Source organism: Dreissena polymorpha, chromosome 1 (genome assembly GCF_020536995.1).
Source record: "Dreissena polymorpha isolate Duluth1 chromosome 1, UMN_Dpol_1.0, whole genome shotgun sequence".
Taxonomy (NCBI): Eukaryota; Metazoa; Mollusca; class Bivalvia; order Myida; family Dreissenidae; genus Dreissena; species Dreissena polymorpha.
In genome coordinates this window covers 91,798,395-91,816,878 of record NC_068355.1, presented here as the reverse complement: position 1 = coordinate 91,816,878, position 18,484 = coordinate 91,798,395, and the positions used below count along the sequence as shown (strand labels likewise).

At 35.2% G+C, this 18,484-nt stretch overlaps 1 protein-coding gene across 1 annotated transcript; it reads left to right on the top strand.

Moving 5' to 3' along the window:
* The first annotated feature begins 3,011 nt into the window (after positions 1 to 3,011).
* LOC127837008 (craniofacial development protein 2-like) lies at positions 3,012 to 3,548 on the top strand. The gene has a single exon (XM_052363741.1). The coding sequence runs from the start codon at positions 3,012 to 3,014 to the stop codon at positions 3,546 to 3,548; it is 537 nt and encodes a 178-aa protein (XP_052219701.1).
* The last annotated feature ends 14,936 nt before the right edge of the window (positions 3,549 to 18,484 follow it).

Here is an 18,484-nt window from a genome sequence, read left to right as displayed (position 1 = left end):
GCGTTCATGTATTCAAGTGACGTCACTGGCGATATGCAGTATGACATATCGAGCGATTAGCGGTACTCCAGCCTTATGCGCGAACACATCGTTTCAAAACATTTGCTGGATGTGGAGGGTGAGAGAATCAGTGACCAATAACCTTATTGCCTGATAGATATGGCAACATAAAATACTCAACATCTATTGATCAATCTAGATATATAGATGTTATTCGTAAGATTTGGTGGAATATCGATTTTAATTCACTTGTGATCATAGAAAGTATTTTTATGATCACGAAGTGAATTAAAATCATTTTTTTACTAAAGCCAACACAAATTATTTGTATTTTTGCTTACAAATGATTTTTGTTGAAATGATGAGATTGTATTATATACATTTGGAATAATACATCAAACTTGGAATGGACATAATTTTTGGTGATTTTCTCTAGCAAAACTCGTGATTGAATGTTCTAAATTATTGTTTTTTCTTTTATATTCTATCTATATGTTTATTACAATAAGAGCTCGCCCACAGCTGTTTCATTAAAAGTGCTCGTATATTTTGAGTTTAATTATATACATAGACATTATATTTTAAATTGTGTTCATGTTTCCACAGAAACATAAAACAACTAAAACAAAGATCACACAACTGGAATTTTATTTTACAGTTGTGTGTCCTTACCTGCAGCAATTATTTAAATCTAAAGTAAAATTGACATTTGAATTAATTGCATTTAATCCACACAGTATTATGATCATGATTTAGAAGTAATAGACTTGTATTTTAAAAATTTTTTGGGACATCACACCTTTGATTTTTTATCAACATAAACACACTTGTTAAATCATTATGGTATAATATCTGAGCGATTCGATCGTTTTGAAATAATTGACGTTGGTGACAGATGATGCAACCTTAAAACATTTCATGCGCAAAGATGTTTAATTACCCCCCCCCCCCCCCCAAGGCGGAGGGATATATAATTGGCGTTTTCCGTTTTACTGATGGCACTACCAAATAATTTTTTGCAGATTTTTGCATTACACTATACATTCATGATGTGTAAATTACTTTAGTAAGGAATATTTGTGTCTTATAATGGATTCAGCTTATTGACCAATTAATCTGACTTATTATTAAAGCTTCTTACGCATTGAAATAAAATATGTGATACAATTTAACCCATTTATGCCTAGTGGACTCTCCCATCCTTCTAAATAAGATCAATTTATTTTCAAAATAAGGGGTGTCTAGTATATTAATTTCTATATTTAGAATAATTCTTACAGAAATTCCTTTAAGCAAACAGCGCAGATCCTGATGAGACGCCGCATCATGCGGCGTCTCATCAGAGTCTACGCTGTTTTCCAATGCCTTTTTTCTAGACACTAGGCATAAATGGGTTAAACAACCTAAGTTTTGTTTACCTCTAGTATAGAAGATCGCGAATAAGTAATTTAACTTATGGTGCGTTTTTACAAGCATGTGCTGATATTCGTTATTACAATTGAAGTTATACACATTGAATATCCTTATCCAATCCCTCGATTCAATGTTTTAAGTGTCTCTTAATTTTCGACAATCTATGTGTTTTTGTCTCTAAATGTTTAGACATTGGATTGATTGTATACATTATTTGTATTTAAACTTTCGGACATAAAAGATAATAAGACCTAAAGTAATAACGGTATTTACCAAACACTTTTTTTCAAAGCTGATTTAAATAATTGAATCGAGGCTTCACATTTATTAGTGCATTTTAAAAACAATGTTAGCGAATTGTTTATTTTCCGAATTATGTTTTAAGCTTTATTTGTAATCGTTTTTATCATCAATAAATGAAACCTTATATTAAATTATATTCGTAATCACAAGTGCTCATTTACCTATTTTCTATCATGTATATTTTCTGTAAGAAATCATGCGACTAATAATTTGAAACGGTCATTTTGAGTCCCATGATATACAAAGCGCCCTGACCTTTTTAGCAAAAACCCATGCAAAGCGGTAAACACAATTCCTAGAATGTCTTACTGCAACCTGCTCTATTTTAAAAATATGTTCAACATAAAGACAAAATAACTTATTTTTTGCATACATCATACATAAAACTTAATTCAGACATCTTCATCGTGCCAATGTTGTTGTGGATTTCTAAACACTTATTAGGAAGAAATAAACTAGCAAAATATACCTACTACTACTATTACTACTACTAATAACAACAATACTTATAGTGACAAAAATTAGTATTATATTCTGGTCATTTTCTTATGTTCAACACTGTTCCAACTCAAGTAAGAAAAGTTCATAACAACTCAACCGCGTAAGAACAAAATGTCAACTACCCCTTTTTGGAACCAATTTAAACAAATTTGTTGTGAATTAGAACAGTTTTGCATTGAACAAGCGATATGATTGTTACTGCTGAACAAGAAGCGGCTAATCTGATACTAGTGCTTGTATTTATTTCATTTTATCGTTTCTCATTTTTTTGAAATTTAATTATTCTGATGAACATTGAGTTATGAAGTTAATGTTCAGTCCAACAAGTGTGTTCTCTTATTTGTTGTGTGTAAAGTTTTATTATTGGTATGCTACATTTTACATAAAATGTGTCGCTTGTTTTATCAAAAGAACTACACGATGAAGTTCTATAATTTATTTCTGTTAGCGATGTCTCTTGATTTTTAGTATTTCTATTAGTCGTGTAAAAATGTTCGTCTATCTACATTGCTTTAGTCTAAGCACAATATGAATTTATAGTTGTACATGTTGTGAGTGCTTACAGTGGAAATAAATTCTTTAAAATCAATCCAATGCATAGTTCGTTTCGTTAGCGTTTCTTGTTAAACGCATTAACTCAGCGAGTGCTGTCATCCTGAAGAGTATATGATAGAGTTTATATTTCATAACAGTTTATTATTTTACACCGTACAATTTTCAAACTAACTCCCAAGCCCGCGCTGAAAAAGGAGGAGGGTTGGGCGTGGGGCTAGCAACCTCACCCTGTGGAAAAAATGCTTGCTACGGAAACGACAACAAGGGAACAAGCTACAAACGGCGCTGGGAGTGAAGCAGAACAGGCAACTGGACTTATGAAGGATGGGGATCAAAGCCGCAAGGACGTCCCCACCCCGATAGCGATACTCGTGACGCCAAAGCGATGGATCAGAGTTGGATGTTGGAACGTGCGAACACTCTACCAGACTCGAAAGCTAGCGCAAGTGGTGAGTGAGCTGAACCGAAACAACCTGACCCTTATGGGAGTAACAGAAGCAAGATGGACTGACTCTGGCAAGCAGAAGGTAAGTTCCGGAGAAGTCATAATCTGGTCAGGAAGAACTGACAACGACCACCGGGAAGGAGTTGTCGTCATCATCAGCAAGAGCAAGGCCAACACCGTGCTACAGTGGAAACCTGTGAACGAGCACCTGCTGTACGTCAGGATGAACTCCAAGTACGTCAAGCTGTCTGTTGTTGTAGGCTACGCACTAATAGACGATGCGGGAGGAGAGGACAAGGATGCATTCTATGATGCCCTTCAAAGTGTTTAAGAGGACATCCCCCAACACGACGTGCTGATGTTGCTCGGCGACTTCAATGCTAAGGTTTGCTGCGACAACAACGACAGAGAGAGGACCATGGGACGACATGGAATAGGTGTGATCACCGACAACGGGGAGAGACTAGCCAACTTCTGTCAACAGAACGACTTGGTCATAGGAGGCACCCTATTCGCGCACAAGGAGATCCACACACTAACATGGACATCACCAGACGGCAGGACCCAGAATCAGATCGACCTTATTATCATCAACGGTCGGTGGAGGTACTCTCTGCAGGACGTGCGTGTGATGCGACATGCAGACATCAGCAGCGACCATAGTCTTCTGGTGGCCAAGGTGACTTTGAAGCTCAGGAAAGCCAAGACGGGAGACATCAAGAACCAACGCTATAATGTCGTCAAGTTGAAAGACCCAAAAGTGAAAGAAGATTTTAGGTTAAACCTCAGGAATAGATTTAATATTTTGGAAGATGAGGCAGCACTGACTATCGAAGGCTTCAACAGAGTAATGAAAGAGACAGAAGAGGAATTTCTGGAAACGTGGTCTCATATAGAAGAAAGAAGACAGATCAAAAAGATACTGTTTGACACCAAATCCCTAAGACTTAAGGAAAGAAGTTCAAAGGAATATAGTGAGAAAGACAAGGTGGTGAAGACATCAGCCAGAAGAGACACGTGGGGGCACATAGAGAGGCTGGCAGAGGAGTCGGAGACAGCAGCCGAGCACAATGACATGAAGACAGTGTACCAGAACACCAGGAAGCTGAAGGGCGACTACGGCCAGCAACATGGCCTTCCTGTGAGAGCTGAAGACGGAACTCATGTCACTGTGAAAGAGGAGAAGCTAAAGAGATGGAAGCAATACTGTTAGTCTATCCTTAACCGCCTAGACCCACCAACCCTAGCCGACATTCCTGAAGCTGAAGAGGACCTTGACATCAACCTCGGCAACATCACTGTAACAGAAGTCAATGAAGCCATCCGTAAGCTGAAGAATGGGAAGGCGCCTGACGACGATGGAGTGTGCCCTGAGATGCTGAAAGCAGAAGACACGGTGACGCCGCAGCTTCTTTGCCAGATTCTTCAAAAGATTTTGGACAGTGAAGTAGCGCCAAGCGAATGGAAGACCGGTACCATTGTCAAACTGCCCAAGAAAGAAGACCTGGGGAACTGTAACAACTGGCGAGGCATTACTTCACTATCTCTCACCAGTAAGATCTTCAGCCGCATCATCCTCCAACGCATCACAACAGCAGTGGACAGTATCCTTCGCCAGGAACAGGCTGGCTTCAGGAAAGGCAAGTCCTGCATCGACCACATCTTCGTCCTTAGGCAGATCCTTGAGCAGTCCCATGAATGGAATAGATCCCTCTACGTGGTTTTTGTGGACTGTGAGAAGGCCTTTGACAGCCTACACAGAGATTCCCTCTGGAAAATTCTGTGACATTATGGCATCCCTCAGAAACTTGTCAACGTCATCAGGTCCCTGTGCGAAAACTTTGAGTGCAGAGTCGTCCACAACAACCAGCTCACTGAACCATTCAAGGTGAAAACTGGGGTGAAGCAAGGATGTATCCTCTTGCCGCTCCTCTTTTCAATGGCAATTAACTGGATCATGCGACGCACCACAGAGGTCTCAGGGTCAACATTGGGAAGACTCAGGTCATGAGGAAGAACACCAGAGTGGGCGACCCAATCAATGACCAGCCTCTGCAAGATGTGGGCGAGTTCATTTTCCTGGGCAGCAAGGTCACCACAGATGGAGACTGTGCAAGGGAGATCAACACGAGAATCAACAAAGCCAACCACGCCTTCGCAATGCTGAAGCCCATCTGGAGGACTACAAGTCTTAGCATGCACACCAAGCTCTGCATCTTCAAGAGCAACATGCTGAGCGTCCTTCTATATGGTTCTGAGCGCTGGAAGACCACTGCTACCATCGAGCGAAAACTGGAAGTCTTCCAGAACAAGTGCCTTCGACGGATCATGAAAGTCTTCTGGCCAAACATGATCACCAACATGGAACTGCGTAAAAGAGCTGGCGCAAACAGCATTACGGAGACCATCGCTTTGAGAAGATGGAGATGGCTAGGCCACGTCTGCAGAATGGCACCCGACTCGCTACCCAGGGTGGCACTGAGATGGACTGCACAGTGGAAAAGAAATCGTGGACGACCGAAAGAGACGTGGCGCCGAACCGTAGAGCGAGAGCTCAAGAACAGAGGTCTCATTCTACAGATAGCACCCGCAACAGCAGCTGGCCGACCAAAGTGGACCAAAGTGGCGCTCCCTTGCCGTCGCCTCAAGCACCAGACAGCGCAGAGAGGATTGAATGAATGAAAGAAATCTCAAACTCATCCTTACAGATATTGCGTTTTCCTATGAACAAATAAATAGTTTAAACTCAGTACCATTGAGTACGTGGTTCATATTCATCTTGATTTACTCCGTGAAATGCAAAATTAGTTTCTAAAGACATAGTTTTGAATATTTCCGCTAAACATGTAGTAATCCAAATAACAAACAGAGGATATTTTTTTTGATTCGGTGGAATATCGATTTTAGTTCACGAGTGATCATTGAGAATACATTTATTTATATGATCACGAGTGAATTAAAATCGATATTCTACCAATTCCTTTTTTTCTTTTGATAGCATGCTTACAAATGATTATTTTTGCAAAATTGCCTTTCGATAGGGGTCACAATAGGGAAATCAAAGATTTCTAAAAAAAAGTTCCGGTACAACAATTTAAATTATTGATAATTTTCACTGTTATTTTTCACGTCTTGAAACAGTGAAATATCAGTTTTAATTCACAGATATTTCTCTGTTAAATATCGTAAAGCATCAAATAATATTGATTATTTAAGAGTTCATAAGATATAAACGGTAGGAGATATTTTTATAAACAATATCTTAAAAAATTACATCAAATAAAAAGGACAATAACTCTGAATAAATAACGTGCTGGGCTGTGATTCGTGTGAAAGACACTTCTTCTACACCTTAGAAGTTTTATGTTGATATCTAATATAAATTATGATAAAAAAAATCCTTAAATGCTTTGTGGCGGACGGACTGACGGACGGACAGTCGGACGAACAAACGCACAACGTAAATGCTGTATCCCTCCGACTTTGCCGTGGATTAAAAGAATCATGCTCTACGCTTAAAGTGTCAAATCGAGCTTTTTCAGTAGTAATGTATACGCACCCAGCTGTATGTAAGATATCTAAAGTGAACACTACAAGTAATACACCATGACTACGTCATCCACTGTATGGGTTTAGTACAGCAATTGAAACATGTTAAATACAGTTCAATTTATTTTTAAATTCAGCCATGTGATATTCTCATTAATAAAACAAAACATAGTATCAACGGTGTAAACCGGGAATAACCTTGCAAAGTGACTTTGGGGAAAAAAGAACAGTTGTTAAATGAAAATTACTTTTTTAAAACGGTTAAATATACTACCTACGCAGAACCAAGAGATAAGGAGATAACTATGTCTTAAAGGTAAATAAAACAGTACAGTGTTATCTCGCTTGGTTATGAACAAATATAAGCAACTTTTAGGCGCAAACTGTCGCCCCTGATTCGCCTGTGCGGACTGCACACTACCTTTATAAATATATACTATGAAACAGTGCACTTTATATAATAGTTCACATGCTCATGAAAAATACATTCTTGTTTTGTATGTTGATGTAATATATATTTACGATCTTCTAACACCTAGTTTCTTTGACAATTTTTGTACATACATTGCATACGTGATAGCTTAAAACTGTAACATATAAATCATATCACTTTGGATATTAAAAACTTTAAAACTGTAAACATATGCCCTAATGTGTTAATTGAAGTTCAATATGTACGACACTTTTACATGAGTAATCTTTGATTCGTGTATTCATTTTCTGTCTTCATAAGTACATTTGATCAAAATAGTTTTTGATGGGCGTTTAATTTGGGATTTTGGGATCTTTTAATTTTCTTTGACTTTTCCAAGGCGGTGACTCCAGCTTGAAACAATGAATGTTTTTAGCGTCAATATTGCATTAAGTTTCCAGCATTATATAGACACTTGATCATCTGTTATTTTATATAATACTAGCTGGATACAAGAGCTTCTTATGCTGGTTGCATGACAAGACATTCGCACACTCGTTGTATCAGACCGGAACCAAATAAATGTTTGCAGCTGAGGAAGGTTCTCCTATATGACAAACTGACACGCATGACATTTTACCAGCGTTGCTAACAAAAAAGCTGAAGTTTACTGGTTCATAACTGCCTCTCAAGTGAACTCGCGATATGCCTATCCGAGAAGCTGTGGTTATAATCTTTATGTTTATTATTACGCAATGATTACTTTAATATTATCTTAAATTATTGAATGAAATTACAAGAATTTCCTTTATCCTGATACTTTCACATTTATAACACATTTTTTATCGAAAACGTTGCAGTATTCGAATGAAATACCAAAACTTATTCTACACCATCATTAGCCTTAAAGATTGAACCAGATTTCAGAAATGTTTAAAAATTCAAATTTCTAAAGTAATCGAAACAAACGAACGGGATCTTAAAACTAGGGCTGAGGAGCTTTCCAAATTATTCGGAATTGATTTGACGGATGACGTGTCTCCCAGTGCCCTAAGAAGATATGAGGCTAAGCGGAACAGTCACATGGACTGTGTCCATAGGAAAAGGATGTCAAAGACATGTCTGAATACATACGAAATGAAGCTTAAACACATTCAAATACCTATATCAGTTTGCTAAGGCGTAAAAATGTGAGATAGATGTATTACGTTCGATTGCAATTGACTGACTGTAGAGCTAAACATCCGAAAAGGCTTCGTTCTCCATAAGCTAAAGAGACATTTTGCCACAATAACTTAACTGGTCAGAAGATGAATCAGACATTATTGCTAAATATCTTGACCACGATATACGGACGCAAAGAGAAGTCTACTAATTACCGGATGAAGCCATGCAGGTTGCCAAGGTAAGCAAGCTGCTCATGATGACTGAACGTGGACAATTATTAAAAAGGTAGTCGAACCGCTAGACGATATTGATGTTGACGACGAATGTACTAAGGTATGTCGCAAATGACGCAAGTTCAGAGTTGAATTCATATAGTAAACTTGTATAATGTAAATGATGGGCACTTATTGGCACTTGATGATTTGATGTGATAAAAATGCAAGTAAAACATAAAATGTATTTAATCGTGTGTTGTGCAAATATATTTTGTTTACTATACGAAGACCAGTTGAGCTAAAATCTAAATGCAAATGATACAATCATGTTGTGCTATGTATGGTTGAAAATTTCTCAATGTGAATGCGCTGAATGCGTATTTATTTGCTTGTGCTTTGGTTGTTTACATCATTATAATACTATTAAGTATATATCATTTTGATTTTGATTTATTATCACGCTGTATTTACACGACAGATGAACAATATTCTTCCGAATCATCTGAAAATGACATTTTCTTAATACATGATTGGCTTACATTTAATTGTATAATTCATCATGCAGTAATACTATTTTAAAATATTTCGTGCGACATCGATCTCACTATCAAGTGGCATGAGACCCTTGACGATTGTTTTCGTAACTTTGATATGAATTATAGAGTAGAATATATATTTAATGTGATAACCTTGCAAATGACAGTGTTTAATTATAAAACTAACAGAAAAGCGAAATACAAATACCAGGAAAACCAAACAAGAGAGCTAAAAAACATGGAATGAAAACAAAAAAGAGGCAATTCACAGACATCTATATCCTTTGTTAATAATGGGTAAATTACCAAGGAAACAAATATGTGCATGTTTTGAACGTAACAATGACTTGCACAACAGAAGTTTGCAAATTGTAAAGACCTTTGGAGAAATGTCATTGCAACAAACAAAGAAGGGGACTTATAAATTAGAAAAACAGAATACACATGCAATTCATGTTTAGGAGAACACATTAACAGTATTACGTTGCAACATGTGTTTTGGGTGTTTACTTGTAATATATACTCTATTTAAAAACCATATATAAGTTTCATTAATACATCACATCGCGAAACAAATTAGGGAAGATAATTCTAGTTTTACTTTCTATTACGCGTGACGACATGTTTCTCACTTACACAAGTAATGTTTCATTTAACTATGGCTGGTCAAAGTTATTTTTTCTGTCCATTTTTCTGTGCACTGTAAACTAAGTGAATATGAATGATAAGAGCAAACAGGTCCGAAAACGTAACCTAGAGGGTTAAACGTTTAGGGTCGGCACACAAAAAAGTCGGTCGAGTAAATGGAAAAGGAATTACAAACAAACTCTTTTAGACGTAATAAGACAGATATTTGCAGCACAATAAACTACTGAAACGAATGACATTTTTAATAAATAAATATTAATATTTTGTAAATATTTTCGGAGGAAAAAATTACAACAGGCTACTGACTTGAAATTGAGAATTAACTAATTATTTAAAAAAAAGAATCCAATATGTTGATCATTTTATAAAAAAAAAACACACACTGGTATTGATTTAAGAGTTGTTAAATAGGGAAAATAATGTCAAACCGACATAATAAAGAATTGCATTCCTTTAGAACGTTGTTAACATAATACTGCGCATGCGCAAAGCACATTGGTTTCTGGTAAATCTTATTTTTCTTATTGTTTTGCGGAATTCACGCTACACAGGTGAACTGTTTACGAGCGGTCTTTGTTTAGAACGGTTAAACATATCACAGAAAACATACATTTGTGATGGCGTTTGATTAAAATTCGACGGAAACCACTCAAACCGTCTGCTACGATGCCATTTTTGAAGTGATTTGGACTTACGTGAGGTGTATATGTTCCTAAACATTTAAAAAAACGATGAGGCTAAGGAGTATGTCTAAGGCTATTAACTTTGTAAAAATGATTTAAATGATGTCCTAAAATTTAAGAAGAAACAGCAAATATTGAGACTAAATTTTACACTTTGGTTAGACTGGATATGAAGCTGAACACTGTGTCCTGCTTCGTTTGTTTCAGGGCGTCTCCCTCGCTTCTCTGTTCTTTAATTGTTCTTTTAAAGGCATTTATTTCGTTTTTGTGTTTAAAAAAATCATCCTTCCATGTGTTCTATTTTTTAGAACGATTCTAGAGAACTTTTTTTAAAAGCCTAATCACTACTCAAAATCAACGACAATTAAGTACAATATTTCTTAAAAAAAGGATGAACAATTAAAAAATCTTTGTTTCTGTTGGCAATTGCAAAAATTTCGACGCCAGATGTGGTCTGGTAAAAAGATGTTTGTAGATAAAAAATGCTCGTTTTTTATTATTGTTTTGCATATTTAATTCCATTTTAATTTCCCGCAAAGATATCTATTATACGACCCATGAATACTAACATGGTACCATTTAGTGTTCGTGTGTCGTATGAATAGATATATTCGCGGGAAATTAAATTTGAATCAATTGTGTCACAAATAAATTAAACGAGCATTTTGTATCTACAAAAATCTATGTAATCGAACCACATCTAGCGTTGAGATTGTGGCTATTGCTATTATGAACACTGATTGTTTAGGTGTGAACTTTTTTTACGAAATACCATACGAATTTTTCGTTTATTTTGAGCGGTATACAGGCTTTAATTGTTTCATGTTTTTCCTTGATTAAGAATTTTATCAGTGAAGCGTCATTTTTGTTAGTTATCACACTCGGAATTTATTGTAGATCTCATTTTATTCTAACAGGCGTTTTCCGATTTATGAACGTCATAACTTACTGTTGTTATTTTATTGTTATCTCTTCGATGGTTTTACAATGCTTCATGTTCTGCGTCTTTTTCTTAATCCATGTAGTTGTCGTTGCTTTCACTAGCAGATGATAAGTTAGTATTATTAAGTTCTATCAGGGATTTTTCGTTTTTAAATATTGTGACGACCTGGTCATGCGTGTCGAAATTCCTGTATATATTGGGTTATAAGCTGACAGGATACAAATTTTTTGTCAGAGTTTGTTTTTAGTTTCTGATTGCCATGTAAATGATTTTAATATTACAATACCCCATCCGCTGAGGGGAGGGTCATTCTAGAACTATCATTTAATGTTCATTTAACACGATATATATTTACTTGTCCTTCTTGTAATGGCCAGTATAACAATAATCCCTCCATTTGAAACATATAATTTAGTCAGATAACTCGCATTGATGTTATTGCATAGATCTCAGTGTTCGGTTTTAAATTTTAACCGAACCTGGAAATTGGATACTCGTGTTTTATATTATATGTATAGTACTATTCTATGACATGACTGTTCATTTTCTTTTAATCGAGTTATGATGGATTTATTTTGTGGTTCGGATTACCTATCAATCTGATAAAAGCTCTTATGATTCACATTTAACATTTTAGACGGTGATCCGGATGTAATCATTTTCATGGTACAGGTTTTGTTTTATGAAGTGCACTGCATTGTATAGGCAGGAAAGGCAAAGGGTCAGAAGCCTTACATGGTACAGTATCGGGTGTTATCGAGACGTTTTTCTCCTGTAGGTGTTTCTTGATATTTTTTTTCCGTAATTTATTATAAACAATAGGCTCAGTGTTAGTTTTTACACGCATTTAAATCGTTCTCATACAACAATTTGTGTTTTCGTTGATAGTTTCAAGAGAACGACCATTTACTTATAAGTTTTGATGTAAGTTATGTTTCAATGCGATGAACTCAAAATAAATGTTTTATGTTAAATGGACCTTTTGACAGATTTTGGCACATATTGACATGTGTGCTAAATTGTTCTGTATTGATATATGTAAACATTGGATCTTAAAATATCCAGTGAAACAAATACAAGAATATAATTAAAGAAAGAAAAAAGTAACTCTCAACTGAGCTAGAACCACTTACACCCGAATTAAAAGGCTTCGCTTAGACCACTCGGCCATCCGTGCTGATACAATGAGAGATGTATATTTTATTCTTTAAGCAGTCCACGTAGTATCACAAAATATAACGACAACAACAGAAATCTCCAAATTATCTAATCGTTTCGCGCTGCAACGCTTTATAATTTTCAGGTTTTTAAATCCTCAAAAGATGCATATATTGGATATTTGAGAGCATGGTTAATGTTCAGTTTTAATGTTTCCTCACAACTATCATAACTACAACGAAAAATTGCTAATCTGAAACATTTTGTTTCACTTTGTCAATTTACCAAAACGTGAAAAGGCCACTTTAAATATTGAGTTGCATTCATGCCCCAATATTTTCTAGGCAATCTCTTCTAGCAGTTAAAATAAACGTTAATCAAATGTTAATAAGATTGTATTCCTGTTTAATTTTTCTGGAGCTGAAATGTTCATATACTCAAAGAAGAATTGTAATGTGATCAAGCAAATTGTTATTTTTCTTAAGTTCATTATATTAAAATTCGATCAATAAATGACGACGTGTAACACAAGTGAGTGATAATTGTATTCATTCAAATTAAGGTAAAGAGATTGGCACAACTTTTTTGCTTATTCTATTTGAATCCTATAGGATATAGAAACAACAACACAATCAAATGAAGTACATATATATCACTTCTTCAAAAAGAGAACAACTTTTCGACACATCGGTATTTTTAATATGAAACTGTAGTACACAATGAAAAACATCATTATATACAAACCAACCTTTCCGCACCTTAAATCCTTTTTTCATGGATTACATCAGGTAATTGTTTACTCATGCTTTTGTCGCTGCAGAAAAAAATAAATGCAAATTGTAAACGCAAATGTACAACATACCCGTAGCGCATATGAATAGAATTGAGAAGTCATGATTTTTAGTTTTAACATATATATTTGAGCGTCATTTCATTGCCAAGTTTAGGCTTTGGAACACAATTTCTTATAGGGAATATTTTGAAACAATTGTAGATGTAATCCAAGTCGGCATCGCTTGATTGCATTCATTTTCTGTATTCATCTTTTGAAACTTTCGAATAATGTCTCGTAAACATAGCTTATCAATAAACTTGATTGGCATGATAAACTAAATTTTATATCAAATTTTCACATATGCTTCCAAATGTCAGTTTATTCCCGTTTTGTGAAAGTATCTTTAACTGTATAACTCGTATAATGAGGTCCCAATTATAAGAACGAAAACAATTGCCGTCTCAATCCCTGTGTTTGGAATTAACCGATATGACTTGCTTTTGTACATCCACTCATGCCCAAATTCTTCATGGCACACTCTGATTACATTGTTTCCGTCGCTGTCTTTAAGTCGGCGAAATTTACCATTCCCGAGAGTTTTATTTACACTAGTCAAATATACTTGATATTGGTAATCTTCATATTCGTCGTCAAAAAGATCTATCTGATTGCAAAAGTATGACTTAGTAACGATGAGAGATTGGAACCGTCTTTTCATATCAGATAACAGAATCAATGTTTCAACCTGCAGAACGTCTTCTATTTCAAACTTGTACACGGAGATAAAATTCCTGTTTTCGTACTCACCTCTTATTGTGATGAAGTCATTAAATGAGGGTTTGAAGCGTATTGATATATTTCCATAATTGATCTGCCAGATATTGTCTAGAGCCTGCCGTATGGTTAGCAGCACCTGTGCAAGGGTCTTTCCTTCACTTTTTTTGTACAAACGTGCAACGAAATATTTTACACCAAATGGGGTGACATTGTTCACGACTTTGAAAAATTCAAGTTCCCATTCGTCCAGTCCATGTCCAGTTAGATCCCGTTCCGTTACATTATCTAATGAGCCCAAAATATCGTCAGAAATTCCGTTGTCAAATAATTCAAGTTTAATTACAACTGAAAATGTAAATCCAACTAAAATGGAAGGTAGGTCACATTTGTTGTTCCATCTTAGATGTCCTTCGGGGCACACTAATTTGCGACAGTCGCCCTGCAACATTTTTTGTTAAGCATTAGTATATAATATGCCGGATAAAATTCTTTAAACATATACCGACCTTTGCATCTCAAATGAAATTAATTAGATATTTGTGTTATACTTACTTCATGGATCAAACGATTAAAACAGTATTTATACCAGCATTTTTTCAATGTACGTTAGCGACATCTTTAAATCGTAACTATATCAAGCAATTGTTGTTGTGTTTTTTTGCTAAATCTTGAGTTCATACTTTCAAAAAATACAGCTGTCCTCTCAAAACAAATATTATGATATAATGGACCATGATTAGAGAACATGAAATATTAAGAATGTCTTAAATACAATAACCTTGTTAACAAAATAATGAGCATATTTCAAGCTTTTGATCAGTATAAATACTGGAATATGTACAAATATAATATGGATATACAACAGAAAACTTATCATCAGTTAAGTATACATATACTGCCAATTATACAGTCATGTCAATATATATTTAGACAAATGCAATACATGACTGAAACAAAATTAATACAGACAAGTCTTATGTATGATCAAAAGTATATTCGTGACACTGTGTCAATAGTATTTATGAACCAGGTAGATGCTGCGAACATTAATCGCGCAAACAAAAAACAACTCCACCAATTTCGACTTAATCCTAGTTTTTGCTCTTACTAGCCATCTGTTTCTCCATGTCTATATACCTGCTTGATGCTCAAATTACCTAGTGCGAAAGCTTTTCCTCTTCAATACCATGCTGTCAGTTGCGTTTGTTGCAATATAATAAACAGTATTATACGATACTGATATAATATTGTAATGTGTCCGGACTGACCATTCATTAGATGCACATACAAAATGATGCTAAATGATATGATTTTTTTAGGTGTGCATTACATTTTGCATGTAAAAGTTCTTCTTGCACGGATTCGCTTTTATCAAGTATGGCCAATTCACAGAGAAGGCATTCATAAAACTTTTCTTCAAGTAGTTCAACTAAGAATCAAATGTTGTTATATTGACAAAAATTGACACATTATTACTTACAATTTTCGAACATTATAAATACACGCATAATTTTGGAAATATTATTATAAAAAAATCTTTTATCTTACCGAAAATGCACGGTTAAATATAAGACCTTTATTTCCAATCCGTGTCAAGTGCATGACTCAATCCATCTATTTAACAAAACAAATGCGTCAATATCGTAGTTTCATTTCTCCCAATATTTTGAAATGGTCTTATTTTCGAAAACTTTCATTATATTGTCACCAGATATGTCATATAACAAAACTTCACTATTCGTCAATAATGCTGTTCATACCATTTCTATACAAATCAACAACGCACTGAAAACAAGTCGTAACCTGCTTATAAATGTTGAACAAAAAGGGGACAACTATAAAGGCAAAGGGTTGAACAACGAATGTGCAATTCACAGTACGTTTCGATCTTTGAATTCCATACATTTGTTTAAAGAAATGACACAATTAATATTATCATATAAAAAAAACTATAAAATTAATACGGAGCTAGATCTTATAGATTAAGGCTTTTAAACAAAAAAGTTGTTGTTGTGTTTTGTTTTCAATTAAAGTAAAACAACATAATTGCCTATCATACATCAATTAGCAAAGAGGACAAATCATACATCAATTAGCAAAGAGGACAAATCAAATTGAAAATGTCTATCTTTACCTTTCTGTCCCTGTGGCAAACAATATCACCTGTGCCATCTTGTATCACTGGATAATCAGCATCATATGATCCGAGAAGTAACATGAGATTTCCAGGAATAACCCGATTTTTATCATCGTAATTATTAGATGTACAGACGTCATTTATTGTGGCTGTTGCGTAAGGTTTGCTGCATAAATAACAATACGCGTTTTTGAAAACGATGTTTGACTGGAAAGAAGAGTGGGCGAATGTTGCATTGAAATTATGACAGTGTGCTTTAAGTTTCAGAAATGTATCCATTTCCAATGAAGGATCTTGATACGTGCAGTCAGAAATAACTTTCAAATTGCAAAATTCTGATGACAAATCAATATCGTTAGGTGCACGAAACATAAGAGTGCATAGACTTGTGTGTCCTAGAAATATTTTCTCAGTTTCATATGAAAATGAACTAAGACTCGGCTCTCCATCATCAAGAGGTGGACACCTAACTTCTAATGCCCACGGAACGATGTGATTGTCGTTATGACAGCACGCACAAAACTGGTTATAATAAATAAAGCCCGTTTTGTAAGACACGTGTGGAAAGAGATTACCCCACGCAGCAGCCTTAATGCTGCGACACGTATCATTGGCTCCGGGACATTTGTCTATCATATAATATCGCCCAAAAGGTATATTGGGAACTTGGTTTATGTTGATAGGCGCAACACAAGAGCTCTCTCCCTTTTCTTCTATTTTGTAAAGATCGTCCTCGTAGAAACAGCAGTTTCTTCGGCGACCGCAGTTAGGATCGCATGAACATGATCGGCAACATGTTTCCTTGCCTGAGGATATGTTGATCGACCTCGCTTTTTCGCCGCAGAATGAACTGAACGGGCATACTTCAGCAAGATTTCCGGGTAGGACGTATGATCCGGTTACCCCAAGGCAACATATGGTATGCAAAAAAGCTTGTAGTCGTTGTCGCGACATGCTTTTGGTCAGAATTCTGAAACAATAATGAATTTTAACATTTTGTAATTGCGCATAAATGTAAAAGTATATGTCAAACAGTATAAAAACAATAATTTGACGTGTTGAGGCAATACTTGTTTAACATATTTTAATACGGTTCAATTGTGTTAGGTAGCTCAATACAATCATAAGGAATAATGAACATCGAAAATCCAGCAACAATATCACGAGAGAAACTTGTGCTCTTATAAGGCACTATTATGCGAAATATGAATATTGATTTGCGAATAAAAAGCGACTGAAACATCAAGTAAAATCAATTTTGTTCCGAAAGAGAACTGACACAATTGACTGCTAAAAAGCCAAGTTTTTCATAAAACAAACATGTATAAATGTAACAGCAACACACGTCAGTATATATTCGGGTTTTTTTAACTTAGTAACTTCGAATTCCTCGTAATTTCGATTTATTTGTTCGGTCTTTTTAACTTCTTGATTTCAGTCAAAGCGGTGTGCTGGAAATTAACTTGTTAAAAATATCGTAATTTTGAACCCAATCATCGCCTTTAATTTAAAGGTCTAAGTTTTTTTTTTAATTATTAAACATATCGCGATATAATTATGTACAGATTTGCTTTTATTAGCAAACTTTGATCACCTATTGTAAACGTTTGTTTTATTAATTAAAGCGTTGTAAGATAGTGCGTAAACTATCATGCACTGTAAAGTGGCCGTCAAAGTATTCATATATTAAACTCTCATACATAAATGTTTTATGAAAAAGGGTAAACAAACGAGAAAACAAACACTTTGTAATGATTCTTATTTCAAACCTCCATGCAATAATCATAAGTAGTGTCAAACGAAGCTGAATAAACGCAGGGAAAACAACACAAAAATACGTGTCAAATGCACACCTATGAATAAAAATACGATTTCCGCATTAACCTATTTATGCCTAGCGTCTAGAAAAAATGCCTTTGCAAACAGCGAAGACACAGATGAGACGCCGCATGATGCGGCGTCTCATCAGGGTCTGCGGTGTTTGCTTAAAGGAATTTCTATAAGAAATATTCTAAATATAGAAATAAATATACTTAACATCCCTAATTTTGGAAATAAATTGATCCAATTTAGAAGGATGTGAGAGTCCACTATGCATAAATGGGTTAAAATTACCCAGGCAACGCATATGGGTTTATGCAGATTAAAAGATCCTCCATACTTAAAACTTGACCAGGAGTGTTTATCTTTCGAAATGTATATAAATATTGAATAATTGTTTATTATACAATTCATTGATAACAGAAAGTAACTTTAATTTAAAGCTA